Genomic DNA, 23,573 nt, shown 5'->3' on the forward strand with positions numbered 1-23,573 from the left:
TTTTGGAGGTGCTGGAAGAGAACCCTACAAAAAATGCTATGGGATTCTTCTGTAGCTGGATAGACTAGGTGTTTTTACCAGCACTTAATTAGGAAGTAAAAAGTGGATGATGGCTTAATTTTTACATTCTTTCAGACCTCCAGCTCTTACTAACCCTGTTGTGACTTTGTCTAAGTAGCTCTGTGGATGAAGAACAGAGCCCATAAAGGCAGCTTTACTAGTTTCTGCCCAATCTTGCTCATGTTTTTGACAATGGGTGAGATAGACTGGCAGCTCACTATTTCTGGACTAGAAATCAGTGCAACAAATTGAATTTTTAAAGAAAGGAAGGAAGGAGTTGAGCTGTTTGTTGGAGCACAAACTTCCATTAAAGCCTGGGTCTTCAGTTTTGTACATCTAAAATAAACCTGGTCTGTCAAAACAGCGAGAACTGGGCAGCCTTGAAAAGATGTCTCGTGCCAACCAAATTCACAAATGAGTATGAATCAGACCCTGATTCATTATGTTGCAGGAAGAATTCTGCCTATGGAAGCTGACTGTTGGAACACAGTCTGATTTGAATGGAGGGTTAGATTCAGAGCTGAGGGGTGGCAGAACTGGCTAATGCCATCCGATCATGGTGTTCACTCTGGAAATATGAACCAAAGCATTGGCTGCTCCTCGGCGTATTATTTTTTTTTTCCTATTTGTGGGAAACCGGCATTTCTGCTGTTGATGTTCCTGTGTCCAGTTGGGTCAACCCCTTTTTATCCACCTCTGCTTCCTCTTTGTCAGTCTCTGCCATTCATGATGTGGACTTTGGTTAGGAATAAAGATCCCAGATCAACCCTGGATGTTTTCCAGGGCTTTCTCAACAGTCCACTGCAGGGCGAATGGCGTCTGTAGATGCTGGCTTCAATTCTCATGCCTTGTGATAGTTAATTTTGCTTTCTAGCAATGAGTCTTTTTAGTTCTGAAGTGTATTTTTAGCTCAGTGGCTGTATTCATAACTAAGCTCCAGCTCCAGGGATAGAACTAACCTAACCCCAGGGGAGGATCAGAGCATCAACACTTTTTTACTGCAAAGTCACATATACAGAGAGGAGAAGAAATAGAGATCTTTGTCCGATGATTCACTCCCCAAGTGAGCCACAATGGCCGGAGCTGAGCCTATCTGAAGCCAGGAGCCTGGAGCATCTTCCGGGTCTCCCACGCAGGTGCAGGGTCACAAGGCTTTGAACTGTTCTTCACTGCTTTCCCAGGCCACAAGCAGAGAGCTGGATGGGAAGTGGGGCTGCCAGGATTAGAACTGGTGCCCATATGGGATCACGGCACGTTCAGGGCAAGAACTTTAGCCGCTAGATTACCACACTGGGCCCTCAAATTTCCCATTTTTTTAATGGAGATATTAGTTGCTGCCATATACTAGAACAGAAAAACCAGGACATTTAGCAAGGTTAGTTATCCTGGACTTGAGCTCCTAGGATTTCATCTCCCCCAAAGTAGATGCTTTTAAAAACCTAATTCTGGGCCTGGCGTGGTAGCCTAGTGGCTAAAGTCCTCACTTTGCATGTGCCGGGATCGCATTTGGTGTCTGCTGGTTTGGAATTGTTCCTAACAATGCTGTTGGGAAAGGAAGGCAGAGAGATGCTATCTTAAGGAGAGAGCGCCAAGTGTAAAGCTGCTGACACTGGCAAGCTGGGTGCTTGGCCTGCTGACTTCTCGGTTGGAAGGTGCATGTCTGAATGCACCTGTGATGTGTTATGTGGCTATAATATAGAAATAAGCCATAGGGAAACGTAAGAAGAAGCAGAAAACTGAGTTTGGCTCCCACACATCCCATGCAGCCCCGCTTCCCATCCAGCTCCCTGCTTGTGGCCTGGGAAAGCGTTAGAGGATGACCCAAAGCCTTGGGATCCTGCACCCATGTGAGAGACCTGAAGGAGGCGCCTGGCTTCCAGGTAAGGATCGGCTAGGCTCCAGCTGTTTCAGTCACCTGGGGAGTGAATCAACCGACAGAAGATCTTCCTCTCTGTCTCTCCTCCTTTCTCTATATCTGACTTTCCAATAAAAATAAATAAATCTTAAAAAAAAAAACAACCTAACCCTTTGGACTGGCACCCTGGCATAGTGTATTAAGCCTCCACTGGTGGTACCAACATCCCACTTAGTCACCAGTTCAAGTCCTAATTGTTCCACTTTCTGATCCAACTCCCTGCAAATGTGCTTTAAAAAGCAGCAAAGATAGCTTATATTCTTGAGCCCCTGCCACCCACATGGGATACCCAGAAGAAACCTCAGGCTTTTTGCTTCAGACTGGCCCAGTTCTAGCCATCTTGACCATTTGAGGAGTGAACCAACAGATGAAAGACCTCCTTCCTCTCTGTCTGTCCTGTCCCTGTAAATCTGCTTTTCAAATAAAAATAAATAAATCTTCAAAAAAACGACAAAACCAAAAAACCACCTAATGCATTGTGTGTTCTTGGCTGTGAGTTCTCTGCGTATTCAGGAGGTTGTTAATTTTACCTGTCATCAATTAGCGGACCAACAGTTAACACTTAGCCTGACTAAAGGAAGGAATACAACTTATTGATGCGTTCATCTCAGCTTCTTCCTGAGAAGTGGAGATGCATTGGTAGATCAGCAGGCCAAACCTGAGCCATGACTGTATCTTTCTGGACTTTTATTTCCTGGGATGTGTAGGGGGCCAGAACTGTTTTCTGCTTGTCTTTCTGTTTCCCTATGGTGTATTTCTATGTTATAGCCACATCATATTTGTACGGTAATTCCTCCTACAGTTAATGGAAAATGCATTTGAGAAAACTGTGCATAGGTTTTCAGCATTTTGGAATCAGAATTAACTTACCTTTCAGTACGTACCTGTAAGTGAACAGTTGTTTGGTGTGAAAAGATAAAGTTAAGTGTAAGACCCCTCTTGCGTGACAGGTGGCTGACATGCCCATAAACCTGCAGGTCTTGGTAGTGTCTTGAGGATTTCTGAGCAGGAATTCTGGTTCACCAAAACAAGTCTTGGTACAAAGACAGGATCTTACAGGAATACTTAAAGGAAGTCTAGTGTCATGATGAGGCTCTGATCTGGGTTGGAAAGGCAAGGAGGAAATTATTGTGTGACAGTCAGTAAGCCTATGAAAGAATAAAAGCATGAGCAAATGGGTGTGGAGTCTGGGCAGGGCCAACAGCTGTACCGGCATTAGCATCCTTAAAAGGTACAAGCACCTGAAGGCTGGGTAGTCACTTGCCAGCTCCGTAACTGAACAGCTCGTATCAGCTTACTCATTCTTCATCTGTTCTCCAAAATCCAGCATTTGGATTTGTGTTTTAGAAGCACATATGTGATACCTTCTGAGCATCAGAGACATCTATGCAGAGCAATCTATTTAATAAAATAGTGGTGTGTGGCGTAAAGGGAAGGAGAACCAGCAGGTTTTTCTGGTATTCCCTACCTACCCTCTCTAAATCAGGCCTGATCTTGGCAGCGTGGCCCCAGCATTCAGAAGACCCTGTCAGCTGACCTCTCTGGAGACCTAGTGGCCCTTGAGAATGGCTACAAGGCAATTTTATCGCTGCCATGAAAGGTGAATTGCTATGACTTTTGGCCTGCAACGACTTTTGCCACCTTAGCCTCTTTGAAACATATGCTAATTGGAAACCATCACATTTTGGTACAGTTTGAGATTTTTGTTGTTGTTCAAAATACCATGAGACTTATTTTTGGGAGAAATAAGACATTTTGTTCTTAATGCTTTGGATGCCAGTTTGCCAGGTTTTGCTAGGGAGTATCCTGCCTAGGTGTGGAATAAATGCTTTTTTCAAATGAATAAAAGCAGATATTTGGAATAATATCCAATTTGCTGGCTGATTATAATATATAAAAACATATTACATATTTTTATCACAGAAGAAAAAGACAAAGTGATTACTATTGGATCTAAGCTTTCCTCCCTATTTGCTTCAAAAGACAGACTCTGTGTTTGGAACCCTTAATGTTTGCCTAGGAAGGAATGAAACACCAAAATCGGTACCTCTAATATGTGGCTCACATTCTTGCTCTGTACTTTGCCTTAACCTCCTGAAGTATTTCACGGGTTCCGAAGCGCTCTTCCTGCCTTTGATGTAGTTTAGTAGCCTCTTATTATTAGGATTGGGACTCTTTTCAAGGCCCGCCCTTTCAGTTGGTCCACCCAACTTCTTGTTTATCCCAGCAACATTGGCCTTTGAGGTTTGCTGTCCCTCTGGCCTGGCCCTGGTGACACTCTGAGGGGCCTCACCAGTACTGCCCTCTGCCTGTGGAGCTGAGGACCCACGGCCGCTCTGTTTTTCAGGCTGTCTGTGAATCTCACCACTGGGCCTGTGCAAAGCCTGGGGAATTGTAGATTGGCAAAAACATAAATTCAACTAACCATGAATCAAATACTTTTTTAAAAAATGCATCTACAGAACATGTGCAGACTGGATTCCTTTGTCTTTATTCTTCCTTTTTTTTAAGATTTATTTATTTTTATTGCCAAGTCAGATATCTAGAGAGGAGGAGAGACAGTGAGAAAGATCTTCCTTCCGATGATTCACTCCCCAAGTGAGCTGCAACGGCCGACGCTATGCCGATCCGAAGCCTGGAACCAGGAACTTCTTCTTGGTCTCCCACAAGGGTTCAGAGTCCCAAGACTTTGGGCTGTCCTCCACTGCTTTCCCAGGCCACAAGCAGGGAGCTGGATGGGAAGTGGAGCTGCCGGGATTAGAACCGGCACCCACATGGGATCCCGGCGCGTTCAAGGCGAGGACTTCAGGCACTAGGCCACGCTGCCAGGCCCCTGTCTTTATTCTTTAAACAACACAGTTTTCACCTTGTTTTAGATTATAAGTCACCTAAAGATGATTTAAAGTATATGGAAAGGGTGTGAGCAGTATTGTGAGGACACTTGAAAAAGTTCATGAAAATAGGAAGATTATTTTGGTATAAGAGTTATTTTGGTATAAGAGTTATTTTGGTTTAAGATTGGTATAAGATTATTTTGGTATAAGAACATTGAAATCCATAGCTTTTTTATAGTAGTTGTCTTCTATGAACTTACTGACATTTTCTTCTTTGTGTAAATAGTAAGCCATTTAGTTGAAGAGATGAGCGGGCTCCGATTTTGGCAGCTACAGGTGTCCTGGAACCAATCTGCTTACAGAGAGACCAGGACTGCTGTCTTCTCCTGTGTCCTATTCATTCTAACCATTTGCAGTTTTCATGATGACCCGGAAAACTAGAAGGGAATCTCCCTCCCTTTGCAGATCAAGAAGCTATCTCCAAGGGGTCAGGAATCTCGTTAAGCATGTCACACTTGATGTCACACTTGATAGGTGACACAGCCGGCCCCAGAGGCAGGGCTGCTGCCTCCGGCGTTTCACTCTTTCCACTGCCCTTTGCTGCTTGCATCCAGCGGGTTTTGGATGAGCTGCTGGGTAATCTGTTACCACCCACAGTCATAAGGGAGCCTGGAAAGGTCTTGGAGTGACTCACAGGGTGGACTCTTTATTCTGACCCAAGCGCGTAACATCTGCCAACCTCAGTCACTTCTTCTGTGAAATGGGAATTAATCCCTTCAGGGAATGTAAGGAAAGATGAAGAAGGAGCTGCAGACTTGAAAAGTATTTTTAGATGTTAGAGAGTGATCCAACATATCTGCTAATGGTATTAAGTAGCTTAGCTTGGGACTTAGTGGCCCTTCATGTGGACTCATGTGGACTCATGTCCCCTTCAGTCGGGACACGGAGTTCTTCTTACATGAAGTTGGGCCAAGAGAATCTTGGCTGTGGGGTCATTTTCTTGGCTGATGAAATGAAGGTTTTGTCTGCTTGACACCAGTGGTTAGCCAGATGTTTGGGATTGTAAGAAATAACAGCTCTTCAATTTTCTTCATACTTAATGTGTTGAGGAGTTAATGTGTATGATTTGTGCAACAGTTGTGGCATGTGAGGTAATTTTTGTTATTTTTATCTGAAGTAGTAGTGTGTACTTGCAGATTGTTGTTTTTGTTTTTGTTTTTTTTTTTTTCATTTGATATCAAGTTCTCACAGATGAACTCTCTCTTTAGTTCTGGAATCTTCCTGTGGTATGGGCGACAGAGTTGCCTCACCTTGCAAGGCCTTCAGGCCTAGACCCAGAGGGCAGCCAGGAAGGGAGTCTGTGAATTGAGTCTTTGGAGAAGGCTGCCCAGAACTTTCTTTGATGTGGTTGTTCATTCTTTCAGAATTATCTCGTCTTGTGATCGTGGTGATGCAGAGTGTTGTTTGTGAGTTCCAACTGTGAGATAATAAATGTTTTTGGTAGCAGACTTGCTTAAAAACGGGTGTGTATCAGTTCAAGAGTTAGTTAAGAGTTTGGTCATACTGTGAACTGTGCAATTCAGAGAGTTGCTTTGTGAAACAGTGTTAGTCTTCCTGAACTAGCTAACCCTTACAAGGATGTAAGTGTTTGTCCTCCTGGAGCTGGATCACTCAAGTTCCTGAGGCAGACATTGCAAGCCTTTTCTGAGCCCTGTGTCTTGACCTGTTTTCTGATACTGCAACGCAGCCACAGACAATCCAAGAATGAATAACTGAGGAAGAAAACCCTCACAGTTCTGGCAGCTGGCATTGGCATTCTCTGGGCTTCTGATGGGACCTTGTGCCGCCCCAGCTAACTCATGGTAGAAAGTGGGATGGCAAGTGAGCTGCGTAGGGAAAGCACACAGGGCAGCCTCCTTTATCCTGAGCCTGCTCTTGCGATAACCAATCCAGCCCAATGAGCCTGAGAACACATGGCTGGTAGTTCTATCATGAGAGCTGCAGCCTGGTGTCTCCTCCACATCCCACCAGGCCTCACCTCCCAACACTGCTACATTGAGGAATTAAGTTTTGGTCCATGATCTTTTGGGGGGTAAGCACAAGCCAGCTTCCCTCTGCCTCTCATTGGCCCAGCCTTGACACTCCAAGGAAGCCTGGGTCCTTGTGTTGAAAAATGGTATTTAGAGACCAGGAGCTGGTGCTTGGTATATTTAGTGACACTGGTGTTCATTGCTTTAGTGACCTTAGCAGTAGACAGTGTTTAAGAAATGCACATTTATTCTATGCTGATGGTTATATGCATTTTGGTCATGTTATTTTCATTGTAAGGGTGCTAATTTGGGGCAAGTGATGCTGGTTTTCTGTTTTTACTAGTCAGAGATTTGCTTTCTATATACGTTTAAATGGAGCCAGTTTAGAGAAATACACCAAGTCAGTAATATCGTGGTAGAATGTGTAGAAAGGTTGGAAGCCTGGAGTCTGTACAGGGTATCACTGAGCACTGCTGACCAGAATTGAACCCTTGATGCTTTTCCAATCCTGACAGTCAAGGCCAGATCCAGGGGTCTCTGAACTGCCTTCCACACTCACTTCTCTCTCCTCCATCCTCCCAGTTCCCTACCTCCTAGCCTGTTCCTGGTCAACAGCCCCTGGCTGCCTTCACTCCTGCTTGTGGAGTTCTTGCCTCTGGGTGTTGTGACCCAGGCCTCTTCCACACCTCTCAGCCTGTGCTCATACTCCACCTGTCTCCGTGAGGTTTCACTGGCTGTGACTTCCTTGCAACGATTCATGCCTCTCACAACTCCCTGTAAGGTAGACCGACACTTTGGTTGTGTTATTCGTTACATTTGTGCCATCACCTTTTCCAGGACCTAGTAAGCTCTGCTTGAGGCTGGAGGCACATCTCATTCTTGCCTCCAGCTTGGCCCGTGAAGACGGCTTGGAGCATGCGTGTTGGGAGAACAAATGCACGCATAAATGTTCACTTCAAGATTTTGTCCTTTCTAAATAGCTAGGGGATGAATAGAAGATTGGAGAAATAACCTTTAGTTACATTAACTCAGTTGTAAGGGAACAGTAAGCTTCTGTGTGCAGAACTAGGGGAGAGAGAGGAGATAAGACTCACTCTGAAAATTTTGAGTGGATGGGTACGTTTTGCAGCAGTAGGAATAGATAGCCCCACTTATTTTGTGGGTATCTAAAAAATGGAAACAGTTTGTTTACTAGAATAAGCTGAGCTACATCAAAAACACTATTGATTTTTTTAAGTGATAAATAACCTTAAGACTCAGAAAAACAATTAACAGTCCTTGAGTCTAATGATTAATATGCCATCACAAGTAGCATTTCCCCCAGAATATTCTTTCCATTTCCTTGAAATTTTAGTGCAGGCTTCAATTTCTGTGGACACACACACACACACACACACACAGAGTCATCTGTTTTGAAGTCTGTCGACTTTGATTTCACATTGCTTGGCTCACAGCCAGCTATGTAAGAACTGGAGAGTTTGTTTTTCAAAAACTTCTTACTCCTGGAAACTGTCCTTGGAGACTGGGAGCCCGCAGATCCCCCACATGGGTATTTTGAAGATGCTCTGAGGACTCCAATAGTATGCTAGCTTTGAGGACCACTGGGGGCATTGTCCTAATTTCAAGAGTTTTTTTTGTGTTTGTTTGTTTGTTTTTGGTCTGCTTCAGAAGTCAAGTAAAGGCCATTAATTTAGGAAAGCTTTATGTATAAGCCTAAGTAGTGAGATGGAATGTGGATGATTTCAGGTGTGCTGCATGATCTTTTGTCTTCTTTTGTCTTGGGGTTTTGTCCAAAGGAAGAAATAACTTTCCCATTATGAATAAACTAGTATAATTTGGTTGTATATACTGTAAGCTTCAAGTAAGTAAATGTGTAGGATTTTGTTGTTATACCGTATTTCAGGCAAATGACCGGCCTCTGTTCAATACAATTTTTTAAGTGTCTGTAAACTGAAATAAAAAAAGGAAAATTCAGATCAATGTTTAGCTGGAACTAATTATTTCAAACATCCTGAAAAACACCACTGAGAATGTATGATGTCCTATTTAGGATTTTGCACTTATTTTAGTATGTGAAAGGTGTTACTTTCATAATTTTATTTTGTTTCCAACAGAAGTTAAATTTCTTGTCAGATCACAATGTTAGCTAATGACATAGTGAGGAAATTGCTGTATTCTTATTTCATAATTGTATGGACTTGTTCCTATTCTATTACAGCTTGTTCTTAGGAGTTCTAAACATGAAAATGTAAATGCATGGAAAATAGGTTAACTCGGAGTATTTTAGAAAGTTGGAGAAACTAATGAAATTGATCAGTGATCCCTTATTCTGCAGAGGTTGTTTTTTTCTAAGCTGACGTACATGGGGAATTGCCTATGTAAAAAGAATAGTCATGAAGAGAAATCACAATAAACAATCACTGCAATCTTGTTCACAAGTCAGAAATCCTTCTTTTTGTCCTGTTCCATTTTAGTTCTTTTCCACATATTCTTACATCATTATCAATGTGTGACAGGTGGACGTCACCATTGGACATAGCAGACTCTTTATGTCACCTCCAGAGTCTTCATTATCATTTTAAACATCGATGTGAAATCACATAGTAAGGTGGCTGTCAAACGTTCCTGTTGGATATTGCCACATTCATTTTTTAAAAGAATTATTTATTTTTTAAGATTTATTTTATTACAAAGTCAGATATACAGACAGGAGGAGAGACAGAGAGGAAGATCTTCCATCCGATGATTCACTCCACAAGTGAGCCGCAACGGCCGTTGCGCGCCGATCCGATGCCGGGAACCAGGAACCTCTTCCAGGTCTCCCACGCGGGTGCAGGGTCCCAATGCATTGGGCCGTCCTCCACTGCTTTCCCAGGCCACAAGCAGGGAGCTGGGTGGGAAGTGGAGCTGCCGGGATTAGAACCAGCGCCCATATGGGATCCCGGGGCATTCAAGGCGAGGACTTTAGCCACTAGGTCACGCCCCCGGGCCCAAGAATTATTTATTTTTAATGAAAGGCAAGTACACAGAGAGGAGGAGAGACAGAGGAAGATCTTCCACCCACTGATTCACTCCCCAAGTGGCCACAACGGCCAGAGCTGAGCCAGTCCAAAGTCAGGAGGCTAGAGCTTCTTCTGGGTCTCCCCCATGGGTGATGGGTTCCAAGGTTTTGGGCCATCGTCTACTGCTTTCCCAGGCCACAAGCAGGGAGCTGGATGGGAAGCGGGGCCACCGGGATTAGAACCGGCACCCATATGGGATCCCGGCACATGCAAGGCAAGGACTTTAGCTACTAGATAGTACAACAGGCTTGGATGTTGCCATATTCTCGAATGTTTACATGGTTTGCTGCACGTAAGACAGTTATGTGCGTCGGCAGAAATTTAGCTTCACATGAACGGCTGTGTACATCTACACCCTGGGTCTAACCCGGGAATCATCTGATTGATTTGATCATGGAGCTGAATTTGCTGAACCTCCATTTGTCTGTGGATAGGTGACGCCTCCTCCTCTATTCTCCAATATGATGAAATTCCAGTTGGGTTTCCCTGTTCTGGGGTGCTTAGCACTAGCTTGGTAGGTTCAGACTCTGAGAAGGCGAAAGCATTACCTAGAGGAAGGCTCCATCCTAGACTCTCAATGATACCTAATGAGACATAACGTACGTCAGGGGAGCAGATTCTACCAAGCTGAGTTTTTGACAGATGGATGCTTCGTTCCTTTTTTGTTTGTTTTCAAATCTGAAATTATTTCTAGATTTCTTTAGTTTTGGAGGTAGAAGGGCAGTATCTTGCTTGTACTCTAAGCAAAGTTTTCCTTGTTTCTTGGGTTAAACAGGCATTGGAAGGGATTCATTCATTTTATTATTTTCTCTTAAATACTTCTGTAAAAACAAAATTCAAAGAATCCCAAGTACATCCAAAGTCTGTGTCAGAGATGCTTGATGCTTTAGAAACAGACCAACTTTATATCCTGTGCAGTCAGATGTTCTCATAGCACCCCAGCAGGTGCTGCATCTTTGACCACACCCCAAAATTCCTGATGACTGAAAACAAACAAAAAAATATTGTCTTAGGGAGTTCTAGCAGCCTGAAATTTTCCTACCGCACGCCTCCATCATTTGATGTAATGAAGACGGCTAGCCTGATAATACAAAGAGATGAGGAATCCAACTGACCTCAGCATGTTTTGAGTTGAGGTCATAATGAATTCAGGGGAATTCTGAAGGAAGAACGGGGATTTTGAAGAGCAGACTACACGTTAACAAAAGGTTTTCCTTCTACAGTTAGGCTACCAAACGGAAGGCAGTCTTTGTTCCTCAGGATGTGATTAATATGCCCTCATCGTTTAATTTTAGAACTTCGGAAATAAGGAAACTTGCATCAGTCCAGGGCACATGATTTGGAACCTCAGAAGTGCCTACTTGCTTCATTTTTTTTTTAAGATTTATTTATTTTATTACAGTCAGATATACAGAGATGAGGTTAGACAGAGAGGAAGATCTTCCGTCCGATGATTCACTCCCCAGGCGAGCCACAATGGCCGGTGCACGCCGATCCGATGCCGGGAACCAGGAACCTCTTCCGGGTCTCCCACGTGGGTGCAGTGTCCCAAAGCATTGGGCCATCCTCAACTGCTTTCCCAGGCCACAAGCAGGGAGCTGGATGGGAAGTGGAGCTGCCGGGATCAGAACCGGCGCCCATATGGGATCCCGGGGCCCCCAAGGCGAGGACTTTAGCCACTAGGCCACGCCGCCGGGCCCTGCTTCATTTTTAATACAGAAATAATAAGGATATTTTTCAAAGCTTGTGGAGATTGGCAAGCCAGCCAAAAGATAAATTTTACTTTGAAATCCATGTATAGTGTTTTAAGAATGCACATTTTCCATGAACTTTTTAAGCACTACATGATGCATTACAAGACGTTTGGAAAATAGTGACACAGAAAAAGCAACTTCTAATGTTTTTGTGGTAGTTAGTGTTAATTTTTTTCCTTACATTCTTACAAGGATATTTTTTGGAACCATGTTTTATACATAATTTGAATGTTATTTCACTTCGCATTACCTCAAATGCTTTTTGGTGAGGAGAGGCTTGTCTAGCCTGCATGTTAGTTTTGATGTCTGCCTAAGTCATCCATCTGATATTCCATAATTTTCCTAATTGTGTCCCCCGTTACCAGTGCATTTAGAAAGCTTTATTGTATGTGTGCAATGAGCCTTGTCTAGCTGCTGCTTCTCACCATGATAGTGTTGTTCACACTCAAGTCCAAATGACTGACTCGTGCTACAACTTTCCTTTGGCACCTAGTACTGTGCCCCTTTCCTGACCCTCTAAATTCCTCTTGCCTGCTTTGTTTGGGGGAGGGTTAGGTGGAATGGGAAGCTGGTTGGATGGGCATTTTGCCCTCATGGATGGGCATTTTGCTTTCTCTCTCTCCAGTGGTGAAAGTGGAGCTGGGAAGACAGTGGCTGCCAAGTACATCATGAGCTACGTCTCCAGGGTGTCTGGAGGAGGCCCCAAAGTCCAGGTGAGTTGACGGTGGGTTAGATCAAGTCCTTGTTCAATAGGTGAAAGCTCCGTTTGCTGTCCAAGAAAGGATTTTACTTCCACAGAAAGACAGTGGTTCAATTTAACCAAGAAGCTCGAAATTTGCAAAGTAGCGACACATTTTGAATGAATACCCAAAATGCAATGAGCTTCTAGAAATCAATAAAAGGCAAACAGCTCAAGAGAAAAATCAAAGAGAGATAAGAAAGACAAAGAGGCAACGTGAGCAGAGAGAAAAAAGAGAGGGGATATAAGCTGGAAAGAGAGGGAACAGATTCCAGAGGACAGTGTGATGAATTGGGTGGTCACAGGTTTCGTTCATTGTGATTATGAAAGCGCTGATGGGTCCAGGCAGAGCCCCTCCTGACAGAGCAGTGGGTGATGGTGATGTTGGGTAAGGTCCATAGGGGACCATCCAAATGTGCAGCCTGTTTCACTGTATGTGCTGGTATCAACTTTTTCCAACATTAGAATTCATGTTCCACAGTAGAGCTAATTTTGAAGATTGGTTTAATCAGAATTATTTAATAAGCAGTGTGATTGCCATGCTCAGTTGTAGATTATCAAAATACACATTTTAAGTTTCTTCATTGTGGCTGTGGTTGCTAATCAAATAGTCTTTCATCTTCTTGTACTGATAATCAGAAAGCTTAAGACCGATTCTAGAATTCTTAATGTAGAGTACGAACAGTTCTGTTCAGCAGAAAGATGATGAAAGGCACATATGTAATTCTAAATTTTCTAGTAGCCGCATTTATAAAAAGGGAAGCAAAGCAAATCAAAATTATTTTAAAATGTGTTTTAGGGCCTAGGCTTTGTCCTTCAGTGGGAGTGCTTGCTTCTAATCTCACCGCTTTGGATCCAGCTTCTTGCCAATACACCTGAAGGGCAGCAGATGTCTGCCTGTGGCTTGGGCCCGTGCCACTCGGGTGGGTTATCCAGCTGGAATTCCTGGCGCCTGGTTTTACCTAGCAGATGGAAAGGACTTCTCTCTCCCACCCCTTTCTTTTATTTCTTCTTTCTTTCTCTTTCTTCCTCCTCCTCTCCCCTGTTACTCTGTCTTTAAAATAAATAAATCCTTTAAAACATTTAATATATCTGAAATATGGCCATTTTAACCAACCACTAATAAAAAAATTAACAATTTTATATTTCTTTTCTGGTTTTGTTTGAAATCCAGTGTGCATTCTGTTTTTAGAGTACATCTCGTTTGGGATTTGCCATGTCACTCATACCCATATGAAACTTCTTATGGCTTCTGTGTTCAGAGAGTGTAATTCTAGAACCCGGCTGGTCTTTCTGTCCACTTGCTTAATACCACGTGTATGATCCTGCCCTATCCTAAGAAGGTTGATATAGAAACAGGAGTCCAGGATGCTGTTTTGTAAGTGGGCAGCCCTTTTACCTTTATTTGTTCTTTTCTCTGTTCTCCAAGATAACTCCATACATGCCCTCATGGTCTGTGGACATCCCAATAGTTGAAGGATGGGTATACCTGCTTAAAACTCTATGGTTGCGGGCCCGGCGGCGTGGCCTAGTGGCTAAAGTCCTCGCCTTGAACGCGCCAGGATCCCATATAGGCGCTGGTTCTAATCCTGGCAGCTCTACTTCCCATCTGGCTCTCTGCTTGTGGCCTTGGAAAGCAGTCGAGGATGGCCCAAAGCTTTGGGACCCTGCACCCACGTGGGAGACCCGGAAGAGGTTCCTGGTTCCCGGCATCGGATCGGCGTGCACCGGCCATTGTGGCTCGCCTGGGGAGTGAATCATCGGACGGAAGCTCTTCCTCTCTGTCTCTCCTCCTCTCTGTATATCTGCCTTTCCAATAAAAAGAAATAAAATCTTAAAAAAAAAAAAAAAACCTCTGTGGTTGCAGAAAGGAAGAGCTACAAGAAGAGCTTCTCCTTTCTTCTTTAAGAGAAGCTGACTGATATAAGCACATCAGTATAGCACCAAGCAAAAGATACAAGGGAATCATGAAGATCCACCGGCTCAAAATAATGTTACAAAGTAAATTTGTATAAATCCTTGAGTTGTTCAAAGACAGTGGGCAGCCTGAAAATATGAAACTGACTCCCTGAAGGGATCACCGCCAAATTTCCCTTGGTTCCTTTACTGATGCCAGTTTCCCAGCCAGTGTGTAATGCCAGTTCTCATCTCTCAGCATTTCTCTTCAGAATGTTCAGGAGGGTGCTGAGGGAGACTGCAGCTGTTCTGTAGTTAGCTAGTCATTAGTGCCTTAATCTAGTCCTGTTTGCTAACGCCTCTGACCTAGTGGCCAGACTGTAGACAGTTAATGTTGACTTTTCTCTTCCTGTTTTTCTGTGAGGCCAACAAAACTGAGCTCTTGGCTTGCAATTAGTCAGTAGCTGACGAGCACAAGCCCGAAGACTTGTTATTTCTGGAACATGTTTAACTGTAGCATGTGAATAACTAGATGTACAAGGAATGACTCACTTGTTGGAAGACCTCTGCAGCATCATATCCTATCTGTTGAGCTGTCTCATGTCCTTGGTGGGTTTTGCACACTTTCAGCCTGGCACAGGACAACTGGTATGTTGGAAAACCAGATGCCCCCCTCCAGTAGACCAGGAGTGTACCACACATTTCTATTCTTGGCACTTGCTGCTCAAAGCAAGGATCCATGTTGGAGCTGGTTTGAAATGCAGATTCTTGGGCCCATGTCAGACCTACTGATTTCCCAATTATATTTTATCTAGTTCCCCAGATAGTTTATGTATATTAAAGTTTGAGAAGCACAAAGTTATGCTCTTATAACCCAATTTGAAGAGGCGCTGAATAATTTCCCTTGAGACAACTCAGTTTTTGAGTGGAGCAGGTAGACGGTGGTGGGGAAGCTAGTGACAGTAAAAGTTGTGGTTGGGACAGCAAGGAGATACCCCTTTGGGTTTCACTCTCCTTCCTGCTAATTTCTGACATACCCTGAAGTAAGCAGTGAAGTGCAGCCCCCATCCCCCGTATGGAACCAGGGAGGTTCATAGACCCCAACTTCCTGGTGGCTGCCCAGTTGTTGGGATTTCTGCATCAGGCGAAGGGGGTTGCACGACCTGATATAAACAGGTGTAAATCTGTCTCAAAAGAGTAAATCCTTCAGGAACCCCCACACCCCCCGAAAGAGATGGGTGTGGATTTGGGGTCTCTGCCTTGCTGGAACTCAAGGCCTTAGGGGACACTGAGCTTCATGTTTTAGGGTGTTTGCAGCTACTTAACCTCAGGTCTGTTTTCTCGTGACAGCACGTGAAGGACATCATCCTGCAGTCCAACCCACTGCTGGAGGCCTTTGGGAACGCCAAGACCGTCCGCAACAACAACTCCAGCCGTTTTGTGAGTTCCTTGCTTCCAATCATGTTGCCCAATCCAGCATGTTGACATTCTCCACTTAGGTCCAGAATCCCAGAGGAAATACAAGCTTTTCATGTATTGGAGGGCATCCTTTTTAGTCTTGTCATAATTTTCTACATCAGATTACGATGGCTTCAGTTTGTCATTTGTCTGAAGTTGCTTCTGAGCGTTAGGGGTGCAAGCAAGATCATTTTACAAGCCAGTTTCCACTAGAGTTGTCCAAGGATAAGTGACCGTTGTTAAAGGCATAAAAGCCCTTTTGTAGCAAATCAGTGAGCATGATATGTGATAACTCAGGGATGACTCTGCACTAGCAGTCAGTGCACCTCTTAGAGCATGGTCTGTGGATGGATGGGTAACTTGTACAGAACCCTCCTCGCTGTGTGTTAGCATGAGCTGAGCTCTTTATACCACCACCTCCCATCCCCACCCTGCATAGCACATTGGTTTTGTATATGCTCAACTAACACCAGGATGCCCAAAAGTGACCGAACCTGGCTTCCCAAGCTTTGCAATGAACACATCATATACCATAGCAATGGAAATATCAAGTACATGCACTGTTACGAGTGCCCATTTTGCCAGTTTTCCATCTGGGTGTCTCCTGAGGAGTTGAACTGGAAGGCTGGCACATGTATAGTTCCCATGACGACAGAACTCCATTTAAGTCTAATTTATATAGACTTGGCATCTTATTTCAGCTGTAGATTGTGTCTGGCACTCATGCATATAAGGAACCATCTGTGAGGCTGATATTGTTGCAGAGTGTGAGAGAGATCACAATGGACACAATGTAGGATGTTAGGAGCAGCCTTTATTGGCCAAACTTGACAACAGCAGCTCCCACTACACTCCAGGAACCACTGCACGGGGCAACCAAAGTCAGGTTTTTAAGCATTCATCCTCCAATGAATTGAGAGGCTTATAGGACAAAGATGCCATAAGTGGCAGGATGCAGTAAGGGAGCTGGCAGAGCCCAAAGTTTCCTTGTGGTTAATTAAGTAACAAAGTAGGAGCCAAAGGAGACATTTCTGGGCTGTTCCTTAACTTGAATGGCATGAGAGGAGGTAGGAAGGGTGGGGCACAGAACCTCTGTTTCAACACTCTCCACACTGTCAGTTAACCCAGAAAGTGGGTGCTAGCTATCAGCTGGCTCCACCCCATCATGATACAGGGCCATTTTAAGATAATTAGGTAGAATTTCAGAGAAAAGCAATTGGGAAGAAATAACATTTTTTTAAGATTTTGTTTTAAGGAGTGAATGTTGTAGCACGGGTAGTTAAGCACCCACTTCAGAGGCCTGCCTGCCATACCTAAGTGCTGATCTCAGTCCTAGCTGTCTTTATTAATGGACCGAGGAGTCAATGGATGATATTGCAAATACTTGGCCTCCTGCCACCCATGGTGAGACCATGTTGCCTGGCTCGAACCCTGGCCATTGTAGGTGTTTGGAGAGAATATTGACAAGTCTAACCTTGCTCTCTCTCTCCTTCTCCTGATCCCCTCCCTGCCTGTCAGTCATTGTTTCAAATACATTTAAAAACAATTATTTAGAGGTAGATCCATGATAAGGCGTAGTGGTAGAGTTCTCACCCACTGTTTCACTCTTCAGATACCTGCAGTGATATCTGGCTGGAGCCAAAGCCAGGAGCCAGAAATTCAGCCTAGGGTCTCCCATGAGGGTTGCAGGGACCAAACTACCTGAGCCAGTTATTACTATTTCATAGGAAGCTGGAGCTGGGCACATAGATGGGTATCAAGCCCAGGCACTCTACTAGGCCAAGCGCTCACCCAAGAAGGGAGTTTCTAAGAGAATATACTGTGTTCTTAGGTGATAGTTGTCAGTTTGCTGATCAATTCTATCTGTCCAACTGAACTTCACTTTCCTTGTTTCTCAATGTTATTTGAAGTATTTCCTCATTTGCTTCTCTGTCGTGTGTTTTGGCTTAGTGCCTAGGTGGAGTTATCTTGAAGAACTCTCTAGGTTCATGAAATAGGAAAAATACAAGCCAATTTTCCAGTTGATCTTTTGACCCTAAGCGTCGATCTAAATCTGACATGTGACATGGATTTGACCAGGTCTTAACCCTCAAGCACCCATTTGCTGCTCTCTTATAAAGTAGACAATAACTGAATTAATATTTTTCCTGAGTTTTTTTTCTAGACCAATTTTTCTTTACCCTGGAGGGTATTTTAATCTTAGAAATAACAAAACTCAGCATCTATCCCTGTTCTGATTACAAAGCTTCATACAATCCTGATGGAAAGGTGGGAGAGAGTGTGGCTTGGCAGTTCAGCTGCGCGTGCACCATGCGTGTGTTGAGTCACTCTGTCATTTCTACATGACACCAATAATGAAAATGCGAACTTAAAGCCATATACCATTTTCTGCCTCTTAGATGAATGGACATTAAGGAGACTGGTACACAGAAAAGACTGTTAGCTAAAGACTGACACATTTGCCCAGGAGAGAAATAAACAATGTTTTGTTTTGTTTTTAAAAAGCTCATTATCATTACCCATTAATACTTACAGGATAAATTATCCAAGTTTTCTGCTGTGCTTAGGGGCATCATAATGCATATTATGAAAAAAAAGCTGCATGGTTTTCAAAAGTTTTTTGCACCAAAATAAATTTATTTTAATTCCACTTTCATAGACTTTTTAAAGTGCCCTCATATAGTTATTTTTTAAATTGTGACTAATAAATTATTCAGCTTTTTAAACATGATTACAGAGGAATATTTGTAATGTAGGCCTATCTTTTGTTTTAAAATGTGCCTATTATGTAAAACTTGGTGAAGATGTCAGTGGATCAGCATTCAATAAGTGAGGCTGTGACTAGAGAATATAGACGTGGCATGTGAAAGTGAGATGCTAGGTAATGTTGCATTATGAACCATAAAAGTTTATGTATTTTTCCATTTATAAATATTTTCAGGTTTAAAAAATATGAGACAATACAAGACATACTAGCATGAGTGCTTATGTACCCAGCCCCTAGCTTTAAAAGCTAGACTTTGTGAAGAGTTGAAGCTTTTTTTTCTATTTAATTATCCACAAGGAATACTCTGTCACCATTATAAAATTTCCCATGTTTTTGCCCTACAGGCTGCATAAGCCAAAAAAAAAAAAAAATTCCCCTTTTAAGAGTTTTAACTTTTAGGTGATAACCTGGAACTGGGTATAAGGAGCAATTCTCGAGCTTGGCTACAGTACAATCACCCAGACATTTTTTCAAAACTCTAGAGTCTGCAGACATTTTGGTTTACTTAATGTAGGAGACACTGTGGCATTTCTTGAAGACTCCCGATTCAGCAGTCTACAACACCTGCTCTTCCTGGATTTGACGTCTTGTGAGTTTCATTTTCCCGCGTTGATGGGAAGCCCGGGACCCAGCACTGAATTGTTCCTCCCCAGAGCTTGGCACAATGAAAAGGTGACAGAGGAGAGCCACTGTCAGAAACGCAGTTGTATGGGATCTTATACAGGACTGTCCAGCAATCACTCATTCAGGAGAGCAGGAATTGGGTGATTCTGTGCTTCTGTGTTTTCATTTTTGTTTGTGGATCAGGGAGGAGAAAGATTCATGACCTAAGACACAACATAGGAGGATGGCCTTTTGTTGTGGCCTGACATCTAGAATTGCAAGTCGGAATGGGAAAGCTGCATGTATTCCTATATCTCCTGCCACCTGTAGCACAAGCACAGGGCATTGCTTGATCATAATGAGATCACAGTCCCAGACCCTAATGCCCACCAAGGTGGGTGTCTTTCATCAGCAGACACGTTTTGAACAGTCAGTGTGAAACCAGCAAGGCTGGTTGTGCCCTACCGTGGTCATTGAGCCACACTATTTCCCAAACTTGCTTCCTACACTGAAATGGACTCAGAGGGTGTTTGTTTCTGAGGACTGCAGAGAAATTCAGTTCTAATGAGAAGGAAATAATATCAATGACTTAATCTAGATATTGCCCCCAACTGAGTTCCAGAATCTATTTGCCTTTTATCTGTATTAGCAGACATCAAAATGTTAATAACATGAATCACAAAAGACCTACATGTAACTAACTAGAAAAAGCTTATACATATGAAAATGTTTCTGTTCTAAAATATTTTAGATGGGCCCAGCACAGTGGCTCAGTGACTAAATCCTTGCCTTGGATGTGCTGGAATCCCATATAGATGTTGGTTCGTGACCCAGCTGCTCCATTCCCGTCCAGCTCCCTGCTTGTGTGGGAAAGCAGTCAAGGACGGCTCAAAGCTTGCAACCCTGTATTCTCGAGGGAGGCTCCGAAGCTCCTGACTTTGAATGGGCTCAGCTCCAGCCATTGCTGCTCCACTGGGGAGTGAACCAGCGGACTGGAGATCCTTCTCTGTCTCTCTTTCTCTCTGTAAATCTGACTTTCCGATAAAAATAAATAAATCTTTAAAAAAATTTCAGATAACACTGGAAAATAGAGTTCAATGAGCATACTTTCAGTTATCCATTTTTAAGTTTTTCCATATTCATTTCATATGTAAACATGATAGATACACACATGCCTACTATTTGTCTTGAAAGCGGGGGCGGGTTTATTAAAATTGCATGATGTGGGCTTTGTAGAGTGTATGTATTTCAGAGCGGTGTTTTCAGTGCCGCAGAGGCCACCGGGATTGGCTTGTTGTTCAGAGTTTTGTGACATGGAGTCTACCAGAGAGCACACGGACTTCCGCCAAAAAAAACCTGACTTTTTTCTTGTTAGATGAAGACACGGGGGGATTGTTCTGCCAGTTTCTTTACAACTTATGATTGGGTAGACCAGTGCTTACTTGGTGAAAATGGAAAAGGAATATACCATGTCCTTATTTAGGCAGGCTGGAACCTAGATTCTTTCTCAATATGAGAATGTGACTGGACAAAAGCTCATGTTATTGTGTGATAGGAAAAGGTGAGGAAGTCTAGACCAGAGCCAGGAGTGATGCCGAATGTGTCTTTCATTAACAAATTTCCTTGTATTATATACTGTTCTCCAAGCTTGTTTGGAACATCATGTTTATGTTTGCTAACCATTGAAGGAAATCCCTCACTTTTTTTACAGGGAAAATACTTTGAAATCCAGTTCAGTCCAGGTGGGGAACCAGATGGTGGAAAAATCTCCAACTTCCTCCTGGAAAAATCTAGGGTGGTGATGAGGAATCCTGGAGAGCGGAGTTTTCACATCTTTTACCAGGTTTTCTTTTATGATTTTCTTTCCCACTTCCCATTTCTTCTCTACATGAAGAAGACAGTTTTTCTTCTTAGAGGCTGTAGTTTGGAGAGCCAAGGATTCATTGTTGTGTATGTATAAACTACCACGCACAGAAATCATGAGACTGTCCCTACCCGTGAGCAGAATAGATTCTAATTGGAGTAGCAAGACAAAATTCCCCCAAGAGTTAAAACAATCCAGCAAGTGTTGAAATCATTTCTAAACAAAAGTAGGAGCATTTTGATTTTTTTGCCAAAAGGGAATTAACACAGAGATATTTGGCCTGGATGGTAAAGAGACATGTCACACGGTCAGGGCCTTTGCTGTAGGGTGAAGGGAGGCCGGCTAGGGAGAGGCAGGTGACCAGAACCAAAGCCTTGTAGGGAGAGAGCCACTAATCCACAAAGCTGGAGTCAGAAGAAGCTAAGACTCAAATGTAGGCGATCCAGTATATGAGGCAGATTTCTGAACCATTAAGCCAAATGCCTGCCCCCAGCCTTAGGATCCTTACCCATCAGCTGAGACCCTCAGGAGCCCTGGAGAATCTGGGACTAAAATGATGAGCCAGATGCGTTTAAATCAGGTTTCGGGCTTTCAGCAATCATCTGCTTTTTAAAAAGGTTCTTAAATGGGCCTGGTGTGGTAGCCTAGTGGCTTTGCATGTGCCGGGATCCCGGCTGCCCCGCTTCCCATCCAGCTCTCTGCTTGTTGCCTGGGAAAGTGGTCGAGGGCGGTCCAAAGCCTTGGGACGCTGCACCCACGTGGGAGACCTAGAGGAAGCTCCTGGCTTTGGATGGGCTCAGCTCTAGCTGTTGTGGCCACTAGGGAGTAAATAAGTGGACGGAAAACTTTCTGTCTTCGTATCTCTAAGTCTGACTTTCCAATAGAAATTTTAAAAAAAGAATATTCTTGAACATACAAAAATCAGGACGATGTCATCACCAAATTATTTATATTTGAATTTCCTTGCTGATATTTAATGGATTAGGGATCTATTGTAGACTGCCTTTGAAGGAAGGTCTGGTAACTGCTTTTACATTTTGTTTTGAGTTTAATTTGAAGATTACTAGATTAGAAGGAAATTGAGCTGTGACATAGCTCTCATTCAGTCTTTGATTTCAGTGACACCATCAGTGATAGCAAATAATTCTTTTAGTTGGTATCTGCCAGTTCAATATGTACATCAATGATCAAAAGCTTGTGTGAGCTAAACTGTGCTTTTAATTGCACTAATCAAAGCCACATGCACGGATGAATGGTTCTGTGTATCGCACACACAGTCCAGTATGTATTGAACACTATTACAGGCGCATAATGGAAGCAAGAACCCTTTCAGTAAATACAAGCCTGTCCACTTCCAGAAGCCCTTTCCCCCTAGATCAGAAAGCACCAGAAAAGGGGCTGGGAACCCCACTAATTTAGAGAGTCTGGATTCTAACCTAAATGTGATGGTTAGGGTTCTGAAGTCAGTGGGATTCCTGTTGCAGTGTGGAGAGAAAAGCCCTGCCCACACTGGACATGGCACCTGTCTGCACCTTTAGGACAACGAGGCAGTAAAGGAGTCAGTGACAGCCAGAGGGTGGGAGCCAGACACAAAGCCAGAGACCCAGGTCCTCCAGGTGTCAGAGGAGGCCATGGGAAATAAGAAGCAGCATCAAATGCTCAGAGCACAGACCAGGAGAGCAAGCATGGACAGGTGGATTTAGCCACTGGGACACAGCCATGGGAAAGAGCTGTGTCACTTTTCTCAGTGCGTTGAGTTAGTACCATGATGTGCTGGAGCTGGGTCACTGGGCCTGGGCCCATGTCTTCCCACCTCTTCCTTCTGTGGTTGGTCTTTGAGAGCTGGAAATCCATCAATGGGAGTAATTCTAAACTATTGATAAGTATTACACATGAATTATTTTCTTTCTGAGCAGATGGCTTAAGATGTCCCAGCACATCCTCCTTGGAACCCTTTAATAGAGGGTCCTCCCCAGACATCAGAACTGAAACAAACATTTCAGGGACAGTCAGTTTGGCAGGAGGTTTTTGAATACTGGAGGGGGGTGCCTACAGCTGTTTTCTAATGTAAATGCTGTAGTGAGAAGCACTGGGGAGCAAGCTCTTGATACGATACAGCCATCCAAACTGGACAGAGACTAAGTTGATTATCTGCTTTGCTTTCATCTTTCCAAGGGCTCCCAGGTGTGGGGAGTACAGTTAGCTGTCCTTGGGCAGGGGAAGGCCATCAGCTCTTGCTGATCTCATCCAAGTTAGCCATCAGAATGGGTATAAAAGATTGGGGGCCACAGTGCATAGGACATACTGTGGAGACTGGGGCCGTTCTAAGTTAAGAAAGCAAGGATTCTAAGCTGGGCTGGTTGAGGGTGGCAGCAGGAACTGGGAGGTGACTCTGGGTGCTTCCGTGGTCCCATCATGGCACGTCTTGTGGTGTTTGGCTGCAGCTCATTGAGGGCGCCTCGGCAGAGCAGAAGCACAGCCTGGGCATCACCAGCATGGACTACTACTACTACCTGAGCCTCTCCGGCTCCTACAAGGTCGACGACATCGACGACCGGCGTGAGTTCCAGGAAACTCTGGTAAGTGCTGGG

The 23,573-nt window shown here is 43.7% G+C and overlaps 1 protein-coding gene across 2 annotated transcripts in view; it reads left to right on the forward strand.

Annotated features, from left to right (window-relative positions):
* Positions 1-23,573, forward strand: part of MYO1E (myosin IE) — a 200,596-nt gene that overhangs the window by 99,308 nt on the left and 77,715 nt on the right. For both annotated transcript variants that reach the window (XM_058665767.1, XM_058665768.1), the window contains exons 5-8: positions 12,281-12,368; positions 15,641-15,730; positions 20,830-20,961; positions 23,427-23,561. In XM_058665767.1, coding sequence (XP_058521750.1) covers positions 12,281-12,368; positions 15,641-15,730; positions 20,830-20,961; positions 23,427-23,561 — 445 coding nt within the window. The remainder of the gene's footprint in view (positions 1-12,280; positions 12,369-15,640; positions 15,731-20,829; positions 20,962-23,426; positions 23,562-23,573) is intronic.

The sequence above is a fragment of the Ochotona princeps genome, chromosome 6 (genome assembly GCF_030435755.1).
Source record: "Ochotona princeps isolate mOchPri1 chromosome 6, mOchPri1.hap1, whole genome shotgun sequence".
Taxonomy (NCBI): domain Eukaryota; kingdom Metazoa; phylum Chordata; class Mammalia; order Lagomorpha; family Ochotonidae; genus Ochotona; species Ochotona princeps.